The 22,739-nt window shown below is 40.3% G+C and overlaps 3 protein-coding genes across 7 annotated transcripts in view; 1 reads left to right on the top strand and 2 right to left on the bottom strand.

Moving 5' to 3' along the window:
- LOC149951346 (uncharacterized) overlaps positions 1–22,739 on the bottom strand; it is a 468,892-nt gene that overhangs the window by 354,436 nt on the left and 91,717 nt on the right. The window lies entirely within an intron of this gene.
- LOC149951347 (uncharacterized) overlaps positions 1–22,739 on the bottom strand; it is a 103,302-nt gene that overhangs the window by 42,415 nt on the left and 38,148 nt on the right. The window lies entirely within an intron of this gene.
- Positions 3,858–7,838, top strand: LOC149951349 (uncharacterized). The gene is made up of 2 exons (XM_090167991.1): positions 3,858–3,876; positions 5,892–7,838. Exon 2 carries the CDS (start codon positions 6,013–6,015, stop codon positions 7,351–7,353), a length of 1,341 nt encoding a protein of 446 aa, XP_090024117.1. The 5' UTR covers positions 3,858–3,876; positions 5,892–6,012; the 3' UTR covers positions 7,354–7,838.

Here is a 22,739-nt window from a genome sequence, read left to right as displayed (position 1 = left end):
TGTAAAAATTTATGTGAATAAAATATCTGCATTTAAAAACCAAACGTGTACATTTTTTCAAGTGTGAAAACTCTACTACGTTTGTATTAGACTTGTTCCCTTTTCAATTATCGTTTCAAACAATCGTAATTTGGCTTCACCAACTTGTAAATTTTTCAAGCTCGAATTTTCACTGATAAATAAGTTGTTTTTCGTCGAGTGAACAATTTTTAAGGGTTTTCGATGACGGCCTACAACTTTATAATATAAATTTTTTATCTCGCACCTAGTGGTCGAAAAATAATTTTTCAAAATTGGTGAAAAACATTACCGAAAACGCTCAAATTTCTCAAACTGATGTCCCCCGGTATAGAGAATTGACCTTCCAAATTTGAAATCGGTACTATAAATAGTTTTTGAAAAAAAAACACTTTTCCGAGCAAAAAAAAAGACCCTGTATATTGGGGTACGGTTTTTTTTATTTAGTAGCTAGGCAAAGATTTTTTCACGCTTTAAGCGTCACTTAAAACGACTGAACGCGCCGCCGCGCTAACAAAGCCGTGTGGCCAAAAATTAAACTAAATGAGAATCAACCACGAGGGTCGAGAATCAACCTCGAGGGTCGAGAATCAACCTCGAGGGTCGAGAATCAACCTCGAGGGTCGAGAATCAACCTCGAGGGTCGAGAATCAACCACGAGGGTCGAGAATCAACCACGAGGGTCGAGAATCAACCACGAGGGTCGAGAATCAACCTCGAGGGTCGAGAATCAACCTCGAGGGTCGAGAATCAACCTCGAGGGTCGAGAATCAACCTCGAGGGTCGAGAATCAACCTCGAGGGTCGAGAATCAACCACGAGGGTCGAGAATCAACCACGAGGGTCGAGAATCAACCACGAGGGTCGAGAATCAACCACGAGGGTCGAGAATCAACCACGAGGGTCGAGAATCAACCACGAGGGTCGAGAATCAACCACGAGGGTCGAGAATCAACCACGAGGGTCGAGAATCAACCACGAGGGTCGAGAATCAACCTCGAGGGTCGAGAATCAACCTCGAGGGTCGAGAATCAACCTCGAGGGTCGAGAATCAACCTCGGGGGTCGAGAATCAACCTCGGGGGTCGAGAATCAACCTCGAGGGTCGAGAATCAACCTCGAGGGTCGAGAATCAACCTCGGGGGTCGAGAATCAACCTCGAGGGTCGAGAATCAACCTCGAGGGTCGAGAATCAACCTCGAGGGTCGAGAATCAACCACGAGGGTCGAGAATCAACCACGAGGGTCGAGAATCAACCACGAGGGTCGAGAATCAACCTCGGGGGTCGAGAATCAACCTCGGGGGTCGAGAATCAACCTCGAGGGTCGAGAATCAACCTCGAGGGTCGAGAATCAACCTCGAGGGTCGAGAATCAACCTCGGGGGTCGAGAATCAACCTCGAGGGTCGAGAATCAACCTCGAGGATCGAGAATCAACCTCGAGGGTCGAGAATCAACCACGAGGGTCGAGAATCAACCACGAGGGTCGAGAATCAACCTCGAGGGTCGAGAATCAACCTCGAGGGTCGAGAATCAACCTCGAGGGTCGAGAATCAACCTCGAGGGTCGAGAATCAACCTCGAGGGTCGAGAATCAACCTCGAGGGTCGAGAATCAACCTCGAGGGTCGAGAATCAACCTCGAGGGTCGAGAATCAACCACGAGGGTCGAGAATCAACCACGAGGGTCGAGAATCAACCACGAGGGTCGAGAATCAACCACGAGGGTCGAGAATCAACCACGAGGGTCGAGAATCAACCACGAGGGTCGAGAATCAACCACGAGGGTCGAGAATCAACCACGAGGGTCGAGAATCAACCACGAGGGTCGAGAATCAACCACGAGGGTCGAGAATCAACCACGAGGGTCGAGAATCAACCACGAGGGTCGAGAATCAACCACGAGGGTCGAGAATCAACCACGAGGGTCGAGAATCAACCACGAGGGTCGAGAATCAACCACGAGGGTCGAGAATCAACCACGAGGGTCGAGAATCAACCACGAGGGTCGAGAATCAACCACGAGGGTCGAGAATCAACCACGAGGGTCGAGAATCAACCACGAGGGTCGAGAATCAACCACGAGGGTCGAGAATCAACCACGAGGGTCGAGAATCAACCACGAGGGTCGAGAATCAACCACGAGGGTCGAGAATCAACCACGAGGGTCGAGAATCAACCACGAGGGTCGAGAATCAACCACGAGGGTCGAGAATCAACCACGAGGGTCGAGAATCAACCACGAGGGTCGAGAATCAACCACGAGGGTCGAGAATCAACCACGAGGGTCGAGAATCAACCACGAGGGTCGAGAATCAACCACGAGGGTCGAGAATCAACCACGAGGGTCGAGAATCAACCTCGAGGGTCGAGAATCAACCTCGAGGGTCGAGAATCAACCTCGAGGGTCGAGAATCAACCACGAGGGTCGAGAATCAACCACGAGGGTCGAGAATCAACCACGAGGGTCGAGAATCAACCACGAGGGTCGAGAATCAACCTCGAGGGTCGAGAATCAACCTCGAGGGTCGAGAATCAACCTCGAGGGTCGAGAATCAACCTCGAGGATCGAGAATCAACCTCGAGGGTCGAGAATCAACCTCGAGGGTCGAGAATCAACCTCGGGGGTCGAGAATCAACCTCGGGGGTCGAGAATCAACCTCGGGGGTCGAGAATCAACCTCGGGGGTCGAGAATCAACCTCGGGGGTCGAGAATCAACCTCGGGGGTCGAGAATCAACCTCGGGGGTCGAGAATCAACCTCGGGGGTCGAGAATCAACCACGGGAGTCGAGAATAAACAGGGTCGAGAACCAACATCGACCGTAGTAAGAATTTTGTCCGGTTTGGCGTGACATACACGGGCGGCTCTATCATTGCCACCTGTATCATGAAAGGGCCACTTTTATTAGTGGTTACCATGCGTATAGCCGATTCTTCGAAAAACGCGACTTTACTGGAGAGCGTGGTGCCATCTATCTATTTATGGAAAAGGAAGCTAAAATTTAAAATAGCCAAATGATAACGTCGTCAGAGAGCCAGTGTAGAGTATTATAGTTAGACAACTTATACTTCATTTAGTGGGCTTTAATCTTAATTATATATCCCATGTAAAAATATTGTTTATAAATGTTGGAATTTATGTTATTGACCAAATTAAAACGATCCAATCAACGCCTTTTTTATTTCGTCGCTAGCGACATCTATTGAAACCAGAGCTACTTTACGTCCAGCCCATATAGTAGGTCTCCTAATTTTTTTTTGTAATGTCCGTTTCGACATGTTCATGTGGAAATCCTTTTGGGTGAGTCTTTAATAGGGTTGTATTTATTAGTTCATTTGAAGCGCTTAAAGACGACAACTAACTATTTTGTCTCTTCTAAAAGGTTTGCAAACACATACGGACTGTTCCACCACCGGTTCTACAGGTCTGTGTCTCGTTCGGCCATAGTCGCCCTGTCGGCAATCTGGGAGAAAGACGCTCGCGACACGATACAAACGGGAGAGCTACGCTTATGTTCGTCCATCAGACCTGAGCGCCTCCTTCTACCTAATCACTAACCTAGGGTTACAAATCTTTTTACGGCGGGTGATATACTTTTTTCCGTATTCAGAGGCCAGTCGTGCGTATCAAAGAATAACTTCTAATAAAAACTGTGTTATCCGCGGGTGACGCAAGATTCGCGAAAAAAGGGAAAAAAATAATTTGCCTATTTAATCGCCTTCACGCCGTGCTTTATCGGAGTTCAAAGTGTCAGCGACAGCTTTTCATCGGCGAAATTAGCATCCGCATCCTTCACTTGGCTGGCCAGCCTCATACGAAGCGCTTAAAGACGACTGCTAACTCTATTGTATCTTCTAATAGGTTTGTAAATTGTATAATTTTTAGTTATACACATCGAGTGGGACTATTGTTTTCGTTAGAATGAAGTGAAGTGTCGTCGTCGTCGTCGTCGTCCACATTTGCAACACCTTCCATATCTTTTTAACTGGGTGACATAACCAGGCCGTGTTTTCTAAGAATACTTAATAGGGTTTCCACTATCTGCATAACCTAGTGCCGGGGGTTAAAAGTAGATAGCGGCGATTTTCCAGCCCCTTCTATCCAACCCCTCTTAAACACTTATAAAAAAATACGCAGTCTTATAATTTTGGATAAGATTGACTTTTAAATTCCGTTTCTCTTTTAATCCATATTACTGCTATCCCTCTACACTTTGTGCAAGTTTTAGCGTTTATTTACTTAAAAAATTGATTTCTTTTTAAAATACGTATTTATCTTACTTTTAATGGTGTGCCAGGTTATGGCGCCCTAGAAAAATTAGGGGCCCTTGGGCGCCACTTAAACCTCAATTCCGCAGGCGTTCGTTTTTGCCCTTACGCAGAGTGCGTGACTTGCATATCGAAGCCGTGTATGGCCAGAAGTATCTAATAAGTGTGACACTTACTTGTCGAAGTCGTGTACGGCCAGAAGTAAAAAATAAGTGTGACACTTACTTATCGAAGCCGTGTATGGCCAGAAATAATGAAGAAGTGTGACACTTACTTATCGAAGCCGTGTATGGCCAGAAGTAACAAATAAGTGTGACATTTACTTAACGGAGCCGTGTATGGCCAACGCTCTTCGGGTGCGATTTGAGGTATAACTTTCTATTTCACCCTAAAGGGTTATTGGACCTCTTTTGGTGTAAAATTACGATGTGAATAAAAATTAGAGCTAGTAAGATGAAAGGAAAAAGAAAATGTAGTGTGAAGAATCGAGTCAGTGTGGCATTGTCAATTGAGAATCCACCTCAGATTCAGATTACTAGATTTGGACCAATATATGGGATAGCTGAAAATAGATAAGTAATAACAGTTGCGCCCCAAAAGGATATTTGCCCTCAGGGTAGTACATAGCCTAAATAACTTGATGTACTTATTACGGTGCGCATTGCAGATATTTTACCAGATTTAATTTTAAATTAACCAAGGCTTAGCTTGTGTTGGCCTAATTTTAACGCTATTCGCGTGCGATTTGAGGTATAACTTTGAAACTGGGTGTAGTTATTAGGATGGGTATTGCGGATATTTTACGTGACTTAATTTTAAATTAATGAAGGCTTAGCATTTTTACGCAGTCTTATCACTTAAGTTCCGTTTCATTTTTCATCTATATAACTGCTAAACCTCTGCACTATGTGCACGTTTCAGCTCTGTCAGGTAAACAGGGGGCGCAACAGCCCCTCCCCTCATGTAAAACCAATTACGCAGTCTTATAATTTAGGATTCGACTTACTTGTAAATCCCGTTTAATTTTTAATCTATATTTTTGCCATGCCTCTGCAATGTGTGCAGGTTTCAGCTCTGTCAGGTAAACAGGGGGCGCAACAGCCCCCTTTCCGATTTTGAGCGTTGATTTACGCAGAGTACGACAGTTCCCGAAAATCTCCCTGGTAAAGCGTTATTAATAAATAAGTTTCTATTGGTTTTGAGATACTGAACCGAACTTAGAATACATATGAAGAAGTTTACGTCTGACGCTATACTTGTTCCTTTTGACAAACGCCAAGGCTTAGAGAAAAATTAATAATCTCCGTAGTTCCTATTGGATTTGAAATATGGGGCTTAAACATAAAGGTAAAGGTGGTTACGTTTGGCACTATGCTTAACCATATTAACACGCACCAAGGCCTATAGATCCTACACGAATTGTCTTCGTAGTTGGGATTGGATCTAAGTTACGGGGTTCAAACATTTAATACAGTTAAAAAGCAAATAACCTTAAATTCAATGTAAGTCAACAATATTGAATTAATCTTTTTCAGATAGGGTGACCAACGAATCCATTTTTACGAAAAATTTCGTGATTGCTAATTATACGAATTTTATTTTGTTCAGGCATTTCTAAAAGTGGTCTTCATCGAAAACCAAAGCTACAAATCCTATCAGTGGTAGCAGCGAGACAGATTCTTCAACCAAAAGAGACTTGGCGCAGAACTTAAAACTTGAATCTGGCAAAATGAGGAGTCGAGAATTGAAGGAACTAAAATGCACTGAGTGCGTCTATGCCACGAAAGAAAAGTCGAATTTTATTGCTCACAAAAGAAAACATACCGGCGAGAAACCATTTCCATGTGACCAGTGTAGTTACGCATGTTCACACAAGAGCCATTTGATTTGGCACAAAAGAACGCACACGGGCGAGAAACCATTTCAATGTGGCCAGTGTAGTTACGCATGTTCACAAAAGAGCCGTTTGATTATACACAAAAGAACTCACACAGGTGAGAAACCCTTTAAATGTGACCAGTGTAGTTACACTTGTTCCGAAAAGAGCTATTTGATTTTCCATAAAAGAACTCACACGGGCGAGAAACCATTTAAATGTGACCAGTGTAATTACGCATGTTCACACAAGAGCCATTTGATTTTGCACAAAAGAACGCACACGGGCGAGAAACCATTTCAATGTGGCCAGTGTAGTTACGCATGTTCACAAAAGAGCCGTTTGATTATACACAAAAGAACTCACACGGGCGAGAAACCATTTCAATGTGACCAGTGTAGTTACACTTGTTCCGAAAAGAGCTATTTGATTTTCCATAAAAGAACTCACACGGGCGAGAAACCATTTAAATGTGACCAGTGTAGTTACGCATGTTCACAAAAGAGCCGTTTGATTGTGCACAAAAGAACTCACACGGGCGAAAAACCATTTCAATGTGACCAGTGCAGTTACGCATGTTCACAAAAGAGCCGGTTGATTTCCCATAAAAGAAATCACACGGTCGAGAAACCAACTAGATGGCCAAAGCGTGGATACCGGGCCAGATACGAGATAAAATTATCTCACCGCGAAAAAGTGCGTCACGCTCAGAGGGAAAGGTCACACAAGTGCCCAATTTGCGACCAGACCTTCGCCACGAAAAGAACCTTCCAAGCTCATCTTCGAATTCATGGTCTTCCTGGCACTTCAACCAGTCACGACCCAGATCCACGACACCGAACACCTTCACGACCATGGCTGATTGAGAGCCTTTGTCGTCAATGGGGAGTTAGGTCCTGCTCGGTGCAGCTACGACGCGTCACAAATGAACAAATTCAATCTTCCTTCGATATATCGGACTCCGCTCATATCGTTAAATCTGAAGTTCCAGACCCTGACGCCGACCCAACCGCGACCATACCCATTAAGAGGGAATTATTGGTCCTTGGCCCTGATAACCTCTCAATCGATTGCAGCGACATCAAAGAAGAGCCCTTTATATATCGGCCAAATGGGGATAACAGCCAGGGTGTCTCATTGAACACGAACACTCTCGTCAAGGTCGAATGCAGTTCCGAAGAACAAAACTTCTGAATTTTAGAACCAAACTTACGAAACACGTGTATTTTTTGTTATTTTTATGTTCTTATTTTTTCTTACTAATTAAGACTCATTCCACGACATGTTGGCTTTTTCAGACATGGTCCATTAATTGGTTTTTGCAAATTATTTTATAATTTATACAAAATTCAAATTTAGCCTATCCTATAAATACGGTTAATGTGGGTTCATCCAAAAGGCATAGAGATCCCAAATTGGGAAAATTTTCCGATCGAGCTAAGCATTTTCTCAGATCTATTTATCTAGAGGTCGGAAATAGTCGGGGTAAAGATATTTACAAGGGAAAGTTTTAATTTGTTAAAGAAAAAATATTTTGTAGTTTTCTAAGAATAATTTTGTACCGATAGCCATCAGACAAAGGAGAAAGTTGTAGAGCGTACTTTCGAACCTTGAAAATGCTCAATTTTCAATTTGATATTACGTCTTGAACAAAAACAAGTAGTTACTACCTAAAATACATGTAGCTATCGCACGACCCTTAATAAATATATACTGTATCTTCAAATTTATTTTACCTGGTTCCTCAATTCAGAAAACTTTCGGATAATTTTACCTCATTTCATTTTTCTGAAAGGTTTACTACTTTATTTAGTATTCAAATGTAATTCAAGTTGTTAATATTTGAGAATAAATATATTTGTTTATACTTGGAACGAAATAAAACGATGAAATTAACGATATTTAGACGAAACATTTTTGCGTAACCCTGGAGATTTTGATTCGTGTTGCTCTGCGCAGGTGGAAAGACAAAGTTTGTTGCATTTCATTTCTCAATTTACAGGGTGTTTCAGAGAAGTCTGGCACAAATTTACAACCGTTTTCATAGGGTAAAAAGCAGGAAAAAAGGTCCTAAGAAACGTTTTCCTTAATGGAACCGTATCCGAGTAATTAGCCGTCACAAATCGACCTCCAAAACGTCGAAAAACGTGCAAATGTGGAGTTTCTATTATTCCTTGGACCCAATTATTTCCTTTCACTATCTTCTTCGAAAGTCAAACACCAAAAAAACTATTTACAGGTTAAGTGTACAAAACTTGTTCTATTACTTTTTTGGATGGATACGAGGCTCCAATTTACAACAAATTTAGGGGCCTCAATAATTAAATTCAAATTTCGAATCTTAAACCTGCTATGCAATGGAGTATTTCACGATTGGAGAATATTCCGATATGCATCTTATGTGTGAACTCGCTTAGTGAAATGCGCTGGAAGCCGGCGCTTGTATCAGGATCACTTTCCTCAAAGACAGCTTCCAAATCGACAAAATGGAAACATATAACCCACGGGACCTGCTACTGCAGAGAGAGAGAGAGAGAGAGAGAGAGAGAGAGAGAGAGAGAGAGAGAGAGACGTGGAGAAACAAATACTTACAAGTACGAAGCAAGTTGGACGTCAATTGCGAGTCGATCATGAACTTATCTGAAATAACCTTCGAGGACAACAGTTTAACCCATTCCATTTACAAAAGGTTCAATCTTTAAATGGGGCCAATTATCCAAGACTAGTCGAAGTTTGTTAGTAGTTTCAGGAGCAGACTAACGACGTCAATTGGTTAAGTACGCTCTTAGTTCCTGACGTGGCTAATTTTCCCGTGACGTAATGTTCAATTTACATAATGAGTGGCGGCCATAAAATCCGCAAGCGACTACCGTTAGGTCACATCAAGTGCAGCTTAGTCTCAACGTCTGGTGCCGAATTGTTGGCGACCATTTAATTGGACCCAAGTTTCTACAAAAAGAGTAACTACTGATTCGTACTTCACCTTTCTACAAGTACTTTACCAGAGCTACTTGAAGACGTACCGCTGGCAGTAGGACACCGAATGTAGTTTATGCATGACGGAGCACCCCCTCAGATCAGCCTGTGGGTTAGAGCTCATCATGATGCCGAGTTTGCTCAGAGGTGGATAGGTCGAGCCGGAACTGTTGCATGGCCTGCCAGATCTGTTTCGAACCCATGCGGTTTCTATCTTTGGGGCCATATCAAGGACTTGGTATATAAGATTTAAGTTCGAGACGCTGAAGACCTACGTCAAGGAAATAATTCACGCATGTGACACAATTCGAAGCACGGCAGAAATCTTTTGTCGTGTTCGAGAATCTATCCGAACACGTGTTCAAGCTTGCGTACACGCCAAAGGGGGCCGTTTCGAAAAACTTTTTGTAAATACAAAGATCAATTTACATGGTGTTAGTTAACAGAACATGTAATCTCTGAGAAGCCCGGTGCCGGATTACAAGTCATAGGCCTATGACATCAGCCTAGCTTTGGGAAATTGGGAGATTTTCGTTTTTATACTTTCCGTACATACTCCCCCCTCCCCCCACAATATGCCTGTTACTGGAAAATTATAACACAAAATGGAATTTTTAACTGTGATCCTTGGCAATTTAATCACCTGGTCATTATTTTAAATCTTAACGATAGCATACTTCTAGATGCGAACGCTAAAACCATTAAGCTAGTATAAATTTTTGTTCACTTATCTCATAAGACGTTTTTACTCCTTGTTATTCAAAGAACACGAATTTCTACCCATACCCAACTGTAAGTTCTGGGGACATCGTTAAAAATTAGTAAACAAGACTGAAGTCCGCAACATAATTGATCTAATTACGTCTAGCATCTGATTTAGTTTCTAACTTGCTATAGCTTCCACGGTGCATTAAATTAGACCTCCGATGAGTAGTTCCGCCCGCCGCCGTTAGGGAGCGCAACCCTAGTTTTCGGTCACGAATTCGTAACACACCTCGAATCTTCGAACGGTTCAAGAATGATTTGCGTGTGCCGCAGGTGATCATTATCTAAATTTTTTGTAACGCAACCATAACTAGTCATGTTAAACCAAAATCTTGCGCTCTTGAACTATCGTTGTTCGATGTCTCCGTGCAAGTTCCGCTTAAATGCTCGAATTATTTATTGTAGTTTTTACCTCTCCGAGGGGACAAAGTCCCCTAGGAGGGGTTATACAACCAGCGTGTCCGTCTGTGGGTGGGTGTGGGTGTGGGTGGGTGTGTGGGTGTATGTGTGTGTGTGTGGCCTGCGAACGCGTTCGCATTTTCGGGGCAAAGGGTAATCACTGCGTACGCAGTCGAACAACCGTTTTAGCAGTTTAAAGGTTGGCAAAACCACCGTGTGACGGTAAGCGTTAACGGATAAATTTGCGATTGCGTTGAGTTTTTTTTTTTCGTTAACGCCCACCGTCGCTACGTTTGTTATAGGTGAGTATTCTCCAACTCCTTCTTATTGACTTTTGGGACGGACCGAGTGCTGAGTGTTATGGCAAACTCTCAACTTCCAATGGCAGGGTTTCCACCAATTGTTTACGGTTTTCGTCTTAGTATCAAATTGCGATCGCATCGGGTGGGATTGGAACCCGAGACCTCCTGTTTGACAGGCGGACGTTCTACCATTGAAAATTAGACCTTCAGCATTATCGGAAGCGTATTTAATAGAGTACGAAATTTTGGTTTAATTGAAATAGAATTAAAATTGAAATTATTGTATCGAAGAAATTATAATTTAGCGTTTTCTCTATTGATTAAAAACAAATGCACCACCCAGGTTTCGAAACCAGGCCATTCTGCTTGACAGTCGAGCGCTCTACCACAGAACCAGCGATAGCTGCTTAGGTTCACTGAAAATAAGACACTCATCTTAAGCATAATAGGTAATAAAGTCTTGAATTTTTTTATGAATGAATTTATGAAGGCCTAATCTGGTTTTTTTTACGAATGAAATTATGTTGATTTAATCTTGTAAATATTTATGAACTAAATTTATAAAAAAATTATAATTTTATAACTAATTTATGAATTAATAATTTAAATGTAAAATACGATCATGACGAAGAATCGAACCCAGGTTGTCGTGTTGCTGAGCAGATGTTTTACCGCCGAGCTACTGACTTCCTTGAAAACAAAACACATCACAGGCAAAAATATTGAAGTAAGGGAACCGTTATGATACGGCGATTTTTTTATTTTGGTGAACTTGTTTATATTATTATAATTATATTAAACTCCATGGTTTCGTCTGAATTATTTTAATTAAAATTAATATTTTATACCGGGCGGGATTGAACCGGGACTATGTTTTAAGTAAATAACTCTGAATTGCGGTCGTCTCGAGAAATTAATACGACTAGGGACAATTCTTCCGAGGAGAGGTATATTTTGGCTTGCCAACTTGTTTAGGCTGTATCTTTTTTTTTATTCAAGGAAGAGAGGGCTGATTGAGTCTGAGAAGACCGCGAGCCCGGCGAAACACCATCTGATTAATCAGGGCGAGATATGTGTAACGGCCACGCCAACGGCGGGATACGTGGGGACAGGGGTGGGGACACCCGTGGCGGAAGTATTCCGACCACCCGTTGGGGAATTGGTAGTCGTCCTCACACGACCATCCACAAACTCTGCCTCCCGGACGCCTGGGATTACAGGAGTGAGCCACTACTCCCGGCAGGCTGTATCTTTTCGACATTTTTTAAAATTTGCTAGTTGTAAAAGCGTATTAGGGATGATTAGGCCAAACTAGGTAGAACTTCTTGGGAAAAAGAGTAAAGTGTGCACTTTGAACCATCTGATAAGAAGGGAAGCGGAGTTTTTTTGAAGAGAGGCTGTAGATCAAAATGGACGGTAGTCCCTATGCAAGGTCCGGTAGAGTAGAGCACCTACCCGGGCACTTGCTATATTATCTCGAGTCAGAATGAAGCCGATTTTACCTCCTCGTATCTCAAAAACTATAGGTCGTATCAAAACAAGTGATGTATCGTTTGAAAGGTTACAGGCACGCGACAAACATATACGAATTCCATCGAACAAGGGTTGAGGCGACGTTTCGTAGTAAAGGGGCAAAGTAAGGCTTAATTTTTCTTCTTCTTCTTCTTCCATCTTCTCCTCGCAGACCGCTCTACAGCAAAAACTACTGAACCGATTTAAATGAAATTTGGTGTACAGTTTCACATTAAGCTTCCATTGTGCCCTGCCAACGGAGAAGTGCATATCTAGTATATTTCTTGAGCTATGGTGACAAATGTACAGTTCAGCGAGTCGGTAACGAAACCATGGAGTAATAAACACATAAGAAGTACTAAACCGGAGCGACCAGCGATTTAAAAAAATAATGCAAAAGGTTTGATGGTTGATTCTAGGTGAAAAAGTGGCGCTGTGTTCGAAAAAATAGTCTTAAAGGTTAAAATGCCCGCTACGACGTATATACTTGGAAACTATGTATGCAACATATTTATAGGTGGATTGTAGGTAAAAAGGGGCGCTGAGTTCGATAACAATAGTCTTGCGAGTGTCAGGGTGGGGTTGTCCGCCATAGGGCTTGTCGATAAATAAGTCCAGTTTATGACGTTTATGGGAATATAATTACAGATCTTGTCCTAGGGAAATAGATTAAACATTCGAATGCTACTGATTTATAGGTTGTTTCTAAGTGAAAGAGGTGCAGTGAGTTCGAAGTGTCTCGCCAGTGTCAGGGTGGGCAGTGTGCCGCCAGAGGGCGGTAAACGATGCCAATGAGTAATAAACACAGTTCAAAACGTGTAAAGTTTAATAACAATCGTACAAGCTTACTTATTAACATTAAAAAATGAATTAAAGAGCAAAATGACGTCACGTTTTCAAAAAATTAACGTAAACAATATCTTAACGTACGCAATGTTGGCGAAAGAGCTAGGCAGTTCTCAATATTCCAAATAGGTGAAAGTTCACTTTCCAATTTTGTTTATAAATATTATTTCCGCTTTGTTACGTTTGAAGGTATTATAATAACTTCACTGCTATTGTTATAAACAAAAAGGCGTAAAATCCACCCAAAAACCATTCGGTTAAAAATTGCAAGGTCCTTTTAAACAAAAACGTCATGCCCCTATATTACTTTAGGCCATAAAAGTAGTGAAATCAAATAACCATAAAACACTTAGGACGCGCAAGGTCTAGCATATTACTTCAGAGCACATCACTTGTCGATAAATAAGTCCAGTTTATGACGTTTATGGGAATATAATTACAGATCTTGCCCGTTATTTGATTTCACTACTTTTATGGCCTAAAGTAATATAGGGCATGACGTTTTTGTTTAAAAGGACCTTGCATTTTTTAACCAATGGTTTTTGGGTGGATTTTATATTCCTCTACAGTTACTTTCGTCCCTGGAAAAAGCCACATGCCATGAACGACAAACTATCAACTGGCGATTGGGGGGAATGTAGCGGCGGGAAAAACAAATTCTGGTGATTGGTGGGGAAATCTGACGATTGAGGATATTTGAGCGAAAAGCTCTATCGCCAAATCTTAAACCTTTACTCTCCCGATGATTGCAGGCGGCAATCTTAGAGGCTAAATTCCCCCCAAACTGGATTTATAACTCGAGGAACTGTGTTGAACAGCCGAGGATAAAATCGACCGAGTGATTCAGGCTTTTTCGATACTTCCAGTCACTTGAACCTAATTTTCGGTCAAAATATTAATTTTACTAGGTTTTGATAATTATTAAAATATAGGATCAAAACGGGCTAATAATTCGTGCTAATACTTCAGAATTAACTTCAGCTACAGTTTTTTAGTAGAATTTCCTAACTGGGGAGCTATACTCATCTCAACATTTAACAGCCTGTGACCTCGAAACAACTGCCCTTCTCTTAGCTTTTTTCCAATACGCGGTCTGTGACGTCATCAAGCTAAATCAATTATTCTAAACTACTTGGTACCCTTGATCTTAGTCAACAGTTATTAATTACATTCGGAAATCACCTTGATCCGGGTTGACAGCCGAAACATTTTGCGAATGCTAATCCTGCTGGGATTTAATTTGGTTTTGATCTTTATAAAAGCAATTTTTATCAATAAGGAGCACTTCAAGTCCTTCAAGTCGTAGCAGAGACACAGATTCCTCAACCTAAAAGCGACAGCGCTAAACTTAAAGAGTGAATCTGGAATAGTAAGCAGCCGAGAAGAGAAGAAACACAAGTGCATTGAGTGCGTCTTTGCCGCGGACTGCCCCGGGTGCCACCCGTTTGGGGGTGATTTGGGGTGTACCTGACCGTGAAAAAAAAATGAAAACTTACATAAACTAGAGACTAGTAAGTAGCACACCACGATATCCGCCCATGCTAGCTACGCCACTGGCGGCGAGACAGATTCCTCAATCCAAGAGAGACATAGTGTAGAACTTAAACAGAGTTAATCTGGCAAAATTAGCAGCCGAGAATTGAAGAAACACAAGTGCACTGAGTGCGTGTTTGCCGCTAGCCAAAAGGGACCAGTGTAGTTACGCATCTGCACTCCAGAACTGTTTAAATACGCGTCAAAGAACTCACATGGGCGGAAAACCCTTTCAATGTGATTACGCGTCTGTAAGAAAAATACTTTGTTAGTCCAATAAAGTGGGTGAAAAATCCTTTCAACGTTACCAATGTAGCTCTTATAGTTTGTACAATATCAGCGGTCAAAAGTGGACAAAACTTAGTATAGTCTATTTGTTAAAAGGAGTCACGGCACATCGGTTAGCGCTCTACGCTCGCGCGTCGCTAGTCCGGGCTCACTATCAATAGAGTTTTCTTGCCAAGATTTTTACACCTCTACTTCATTATTTCTTTTCTCGCAACTTATTATTCGATGAATTTTCGTACGTGGAATTATTTATTATTCAATATTTTACGAGCAATAATAAAATAAAAGAAATACTAAAGAAATCAGAATCTATATGATTAACCGTTTCGTTGAATCCCACATTCAACACTCGCTCATAGGTAAGAAACAGTCACTCAACAACAGATCAAACACTTATTTATCGAAAAGCACATCCTCGGTTAAAGTCACGGTCAGTCGGTCCACGGCCGTCTCGAGATCTGCTTCGCGCTCATAGCGGCCCAGGCAAAGATTTCCTCTCCTATGTATTTCCGCGAATACCTTCTTTTAACACTAGGAGCGCTGTCTGAGCCCCCCCTTAAATGTAAAAAATTAGCGGGATATTTAATAGTTTTCTATGGCGGTAAATTCAACTAGTTAATCCTTTTTGCATTGTTTTTCAAAAACTTCTGGAAAGTTTGGGATATACATCTTATGATTTGATCTTTATCTAATAAGTTTTCATTTAAAATATTTATTTAATTAAAGTAATATGCTTATATTGAGTTTTATTAGTTAATTGCTAAGCCTAACCAAAGTTTCTTTTGTTTTTCACAATTTTCAAAACCAGTATTCGCATTTTTTATCAGAATTTTAAATAAATAACCACAATATTATTCATATTATTTAATAAATACCTTTATTATTCTTTAAATTAAGTTCACATTTCTCAAACTTAAGTTTTAAAATATTGCCTATTTTTAATTTGCAAAAATGCCCACCACAAAAATTTGTTGTGTTCCATTCTGTGAATCTAAGAAGAATATCAATGTATAATTTCATCAGTTTCCAGTTGATGAAAGTTTATGCAAATTATGGACTAAGAACATATCTAGAAAAAATTTTGGGGTCAATGAAGCTTACGCATCACGCAAGATTTGTTTTGTAGTGGGACATTTTAAGGAAAGTGATTACTATCAAGGTCTAAAGATCCGCAAATTAAAGAAAATATTGACAAAGGAAACATATGAATCTATAATATCTATTAGAATAACTTCATTGTCTACAATATCTTGCGTGTCATACCTCCTTAAATCTGGTTTCCAGTTTGTCTTGACAAGAAATTTAACGAGCGATGCTATTGAAATGTTTTTCAGCATTCTCAGGAAAATGGCTGGATAGAAAGACATGCTTGATGCAAGAGAAACTATATTCAGTTTGGAATCCTACCTTAAGAGAGGCACTATATAATTAACAAAACCTAAAACATCTAACGTTCCCCAAGACAGCTTCACAGATCTATCAGCCATGATTGATACTAGACTCGATGGATTTTCAACTATTTTTAACGGCAATGAAGTTACGTTACCATCTGAAGTTATGAGTACCCAGATACACCTTACGGCTAGCAAGTATCGCATACTTGGCTGGTTATGTAGTACAAATCCTAGAGGAAAAACATTTTTGCGAATTGTGCCTTGAAAATGTATCACAGCCTAATTCTGACTCACCATTAGTTGGATTGATAAAATTGTCCGACAGAGGAAACCTTAGGTATCCGCAGCAAAGCTTTATCATGTTAATGGCTATAGTAACAACATTCATAGAGAGAGCTGTACCCTATCTCCGGGATTCACCTGCCATTTTAAAAAAACATTGAAATCCACTTGTGGCCAAAAATTGCTCTATGCCCTTACATCCAATGTGATTTGAATAATAATCACCGAATGAAATTGCTGATTTAATTTGTTGAAAGGTTGTACTTCCAATTATCACAAATATTACCAAAACTCTGTCCGCAAAATTTGAGAAAGTGAAAGAACTTGTGCATAAGCCTCTTTCTTGAAAAGTACTCAAGTTGTAAATTTTAGTTTTCTAAATTTTTAGTTGTGTATCATTCAGTGGGAAATTCACATTGGTTTATTATATTTATCAGATTTAAATACCTTCCAAGTTTCCATCACTATTTTCATTCATAGTGATCTTCCAAGTGTCAGTTAGTTAATTAAAATTCATTTATTTCACTATTTTAATTACAATAAATTTTTAAACATTAATACAAAACAAAGGCCTCTGGAAGTTGCTACATAGCAAAAATACAGCTGTAAGGAGAACCACGTGTTTATGTTTACATTTATATACAGAAAACGTCGACGGCGACTTCTGGCTCCAGAATGACCAAATTTTAATAACGTTTTTCAAAACTTTACTTTGCGTTAAAAAATCTCAAGAGGTGTTTAACGTTTTTATTATTAATTAACTTAAATATTACTAAAAAAATATTTTACAAAAAATTACACATTACGCGATAATAATTGAAATTCCAAAGTTCCGCGCAGTTCCTCCCATTCGATAACATGGCTGCAAATTTTCTCAAGGGGGGGGCTAGACTAGCGCCAAAAAACGATGTGAGAAGTTTTTGAACTAATTTCCCATACGCGATTTTCGTACGATCGCCTGGGCCGCTATGAGCGCGAAGCAGATCTCGAGACGGCCGTGGTCGGTCACACGACAGTTAAGACTCAATGCTTAACTATTTATCTACTGAGTTCGTTCATCGTGCGATCAGAACGTCGTACGAACAGAACGAAAACAAATACGACGCTCGGTTTTGGGAAGCACCCGGAATTTCGGTAAGAAACCTCTATTGATAATGAGCCCGGACTAGCGACGCGCAAAAATAGAGCGCTAAGCGATGGGCCGAGACTTCTTTTAACAAATAGACTACACTAACAAGGAGACGACCCGAGGTGTAACACACCGATTTGGTTCAAACTCGGGGGTTTGGTAGACCTTCATGTAACTTGAAACACCCTAAAGGGAAATGTCTCCATAGGCCACCGTTTTGCCATGGCAACCAAAAATGTTTTTGACAACACAAAATGGAAATTTTCCTATTGATAATAACATGGGAATCTGACCAATTTTAATGCTAAAAATAGAAAATATAAATAAGAAAATAATGAAAAAGTTCGAAGTTCATTAAAATCTTTACAGGGGTCAGATTCCCATGTTATATTCAATAGGAAAATTTCCATTTTGTATTGTCCAAAACATTTTTGGTTGCCATGGCAAAACGGTTGCCTATGGAGACATTTCCCTTTAGGGTTTTTCAAGAAACATGAAGGTCTACCAAACCCCCGAGTTTGAACCAAATCGGTGTGTTACACCTCGGGTCGTCTCCTTGTAAGTTTCGTCCACTTTAGACCGCTGCTACTGGCCAAACTATAGGAGCTAGGAAAAAATGGCAATGGACAATTTTGCTCCTTTGATCAAGCCCAACAACATGTTTCAATTTGAAAAAAATCGGTCGAAAGCCAAATCCCATAGAAGAAGTGCGATGTCCTTTCGGTTATTTTTCAAATAACTGAAAAAATCGGTTATTTTTATCCGTTTTTTCTACTTCTTATTAATTGCAAAGATAATTTAATTCAGAAAAGTCAAAAAACAAATGAAGTCCGATAAAATTATAAATCTAAAAAAAATTATGTATATTGTTTAATCACTTACCCCTGTAGCAAATTAGAGTCGAGCCGACTTCGGCAAAAGGTACTAAACACTAAAGTCGGCCAACGGTCGGCCGACCTTTGGATTTAGGGTCCAAATGTCCTAGGGGTAAAAAGGTCGGCCGACCGTCGACCGACCACAAAACGTCGACTCTTTACCGCCTTTTAATAGACCTACAATGTAAGAACGACTCCGAAACGACGTCATCCCGACTTAGAATGTACTGTATAATTACGTCGAAACGACTTACTTTTTGATATTTTAAGTGACTGAAAATGACCAAATAAAACCGTAAATATAGCTATATAAATAGCTATATACATGTATGTAGTTGGTCAAGTTCCATGAACGGGAGTGAAACAATGAGTTTATTTCCGTCAATCGGAAACAGTGTTGCTTTCAGAAAATTTTCTTCGGGGGGGTTTCCCAGATATCCGGGGGTGCCGGTATCCAGTGGCGAGCGTAGCACTCCATGCACGCCTGGCAGTGGCGTCGGCAAAAGGGGAAGCTCCGGGGGGGGGGAGGGGCGATAAACGTTTTCCGGGGGTGCTTCGCCCCCCCCCCAGAGAGATGCCTGAAAGAAACACTGATCGGAAAGCTCTTGAATCTAGAGTACAGAGTTCTTGAGTTTCTTGAGGCTTAGTAAAAGTAACAAATAAATCTTCATGAATAATATCTTAGACTAGCATATTTAGCTATAGCAATGTAACCTACTGAGCTGAGATATTTTGAAGAAGGAAACATTCTCAGATTGAGTATATAATCCTTTTCGAAAAAATATAATACCAGAGAGGAAGTTATTTTAAAAATATTTCAATTTGTTTTATTAAATCGCCAAAGTTTCACAGTTTTGAGCGATTAATTGGCAAAGCGCGACCTTAAATCGACTCTTTGTGCCACAGGGGTAATAATTAAATGTAAGGTCTATTTTAAGTCGGATAATGGTCGGTATACCGACCATAAATAGTCCCAAAAAAAGATTTACGGTTTAAGTGTCGAAAAACGTTCGGACGCCTTTAGATCGGCATTTGGTCGTCGACTATAAAGCGATTTTTCGACCGTACCCCGACCCTAAAATGGCTTCATGTGCTACAGGGGTAAGCTTACTTAGATAGAAAATATATTTTATTTGTAAGTAAGCTAAGAAATTAAGCGGGTAGTAGTAGTTTGCCCTTGGCATAACATCGTAGTATCGCATTCATTTTCAAACTCGGCCAGTAGGCGGCGACACTTCTGCCTAAAAGTTTCTCTACGCACGGTTTTATACTTATTTTTTTTAATTATCCTTTAGTCCAAGCAAAAATTTATTTATATTTAGGAAGAATGATTATGTTGCGACAATCGCCGGGCACGTTGAACGCCTTTCCCCCGTCTCGCGCGGGGGGGGGGGGGGAACAATACGTCACCGGCGTTTGATTTCCATCGCGTTAGGTGACGTAAATTTTAAGCAGCCAATGAAATACCGGGACTATTCGTTTTATTTTAAGCGGAGGAGCGTACTGGGGGAGCAACGGTTAGATTGAGAGAAAGGCTTAAAACCGTCTTGACATAGACATTCTCCCTAGGTATAAATAAATACCAAGTATAAGTTGTTTTACCGTTAAAAGAAAGTCAGTTAAACCATTTAAACTTCACCTTAACCAATTTAATCTTAACCAACACAGCATACGTCTCCTCACCAAACCTTACTCCCTAACCTCAAATAACCTAAACATCATATTATTGAATCTCTCAATATATGCCGAATTAAAAATATTATAGTAAAAATTTCCAATATCCAATTTCTAGTTTCCTTATTTTGTGCGCTGCTCTTATTACGTGCATTATTTTCATTCAGAATATTACATTTATTTTCATTTTCGCAACTTGCGAATTCTGGTGGTGATTCAAACTATGATCTTCCTTGACGCCATCAAGCGAAGGAATGCACTCAAATTGTTCATGTAGTTAATCGTTTTTATCGAATATTTTTTGGTATTAACGTCTCAATATGAAGATAATCATTAAAGATGTAGTTATTACAAGTTGGCAACCCAAAATATATGGTCCCTAGTGGTTTTAATTTCTCGACACGACCCCCAAAGATATCTCCGCAATTCAGAGTTATTTACGAGAAACGTATTCTCGGTTCAATCCCTGCCCGGTATAAAATTTTAATTTTAATTTAAATAATTGAGACGAAACAAACGAAGTTTAATTTATTCAGAATATTATAAATTAAGTAGTTACAACAGCGAGTTAGACTCAATAAAACAATGCACAATTGAATTTAACCCTTTTTACAGTACATGTTTATCAGTTGAATATAATACTAAGCAAATTTTAATGAAAGAAACATCTACAGATGGTATTTGTATTTTTCTCGCTTACGAAATACTTGCCGCATCTTTAACGCTCATTTTATTTCAACACTCGTAGACTTCCAGTTGACGTTGTGACACATACCGCATGAAAAAGACCAATGCCGTCCAATTTCCAATATCATATAATGACTCGCACACCCAGGAAATCATTGACTGCGTTAGAAATCGTAGATATCCAAATATCCACACCAAATATATTTAAAAGAAGCAAAAACCTTACCATCAACAAAGCACAGAGAGCCACTTGACTAACCGCCACCTCTTAAAGCAATAAACGGTAAATTATCGCCTTTGAATTAACACAACTATATATAGGTCGTTAATAATACCCGTAAATAAATAACAAAAAAAACAAAGTGGACCACCCACAGGGTCTACCCTTTAGCCCTCTTATCTCGGCGTCTGCGCTAAAACAATTTTTAACCTTTAAAATTTCATTCGTAAAAAAACCAGATTAGGCCTTCATAAATTCATTAATAAAAAAAGACTTTATTACCTATTATGCTTACGATGCGAGTCTTAATTTCAGTGAACCTAAGCAGCTATCGGTGGTTCTGTGGTAGAGCGCTCGACTGCCAAGCCGAATGGTCTGGGTTCGAAACCTGGGTGGCACATTTGTTTTTAGTCAATAGAGAAACGCTAAATTAGAATTTCTTCGATGCAATAATTTCAATTTCAATTCTATTTCAATTAAACCAAAATTTCGTACTCTATAAAATACGCTTACGATAAAGCTGAAGGTCTAATTTTCAATAAGGCGTAACAAGTGTCGGTGGTTCTGTGATAGAACGTCCGCCTGTCAAGCAGGAGGTCTCGGGGTCAAATCCCGCCCGATGCGATCGCAAATTGATACTAAGACGAATACCGTGTACAACTGGTGGAAACCCTGCCATTGGACGTTGAGAGGTCGCATTACACTCAGCACTCGGTCCGTCCCAAAGTCATTAAGAAGAAGTTGGAGAGAAAACGCCCATATAAACACAACAGCCTCAACATGCACAACCATCAGAACACAAGCACAACAAATTCAACACTCACAGCCTACGCATAAACATTACAAAAACGTAATACACCAAACCGTCACGACGGTGAGCGAAAAAACACCATCCAAACCAAACCGCAAAGAATCCGTTAACGCTCACCGTCACACGGTGGTTTTGCCAACCCTTCGAGAAACTGCGAACGCAGAGATCTCGAGAAACTGCGTACGCAGTGATTACACTTTGCACCGAAAATGCGAACGCGTTCGCACGCCTGACAGACAGACCCACAGACCCACAGACAGACACGGTGGTTGTATAACCCCTCCTAGGGGACTTTGTCCCCTCGGAGAGGTAAAAATGCCTGGTTATCCTTAATATTCAAAATTTGTAGAAATTGAATGCATTTTCCAATTCAAAAATAACACGAGCGAACTATTTTTAATATGAACTTGGATATTTTATAATTTGGTTGAATGGGAATTCAGTTGATGGTAGGATACCGAAAAGAGTCACGAAGGCGCTCAGTTCCGAATAATGTTAATATAAAACTCTAAATAGTAATATGTGTTTTCTTAACGGCCAATGCAGATTTTCAGCAATTGGCGAACGGAAGTGAAGTCGAAGTGTGATCATGAATGTACTCATTTCTACCATAAGTATAGATCTGCAGTTACGAAAAAGGACAAGAATAAATCGTACTATGTTCGCTTACTCGTCCTGCCAAAACGTAGACTCTTTTTTTATATTTGGAAGGTTTTTAATAATTTTATGACGTAAGATATAAAAATTAGAATATTCCAATGCAATATTAATTGTTGCTAGTGGTCGGCATTGTCCATCCATTATCCGAGAAAATGTTATAAAAGTTTAAAAATTTATACACCGGGGTAATACCTTAAAGGATAATTTTCGGTCGGTTAATGATATAT

This window comes from Leiobunum rupestre, chromosome 3 (assembly GCF_980474605.1).
Source record: "Leiobunum rupestre chromosome 3, qqLeiRupe1.1.hap1, whole genome shotgun sequence".
Classification (NCBI taxonomy): domain Eukaryota; kingdom Metazoa; phylum Arthropoda; class Arachnida; order Opiliones; family Sclerosomatidae; genus Leiobunum; species Leiobunum rupestre.
Note: the sequence above shows the minus strand (reverse complement) of the source record. Positions and strands in the feature narration are given on the sequence as shown.

Excerpts from the sequence above, each read along its gene's own strand:
- LOC149951349 (XM_090167991.1), top strand. The coding sequence starts at position 6,013 with ATGAGGAGTCGAGAATTGAAGGAACTAAAATGCACTGAGTGCGTCTAT.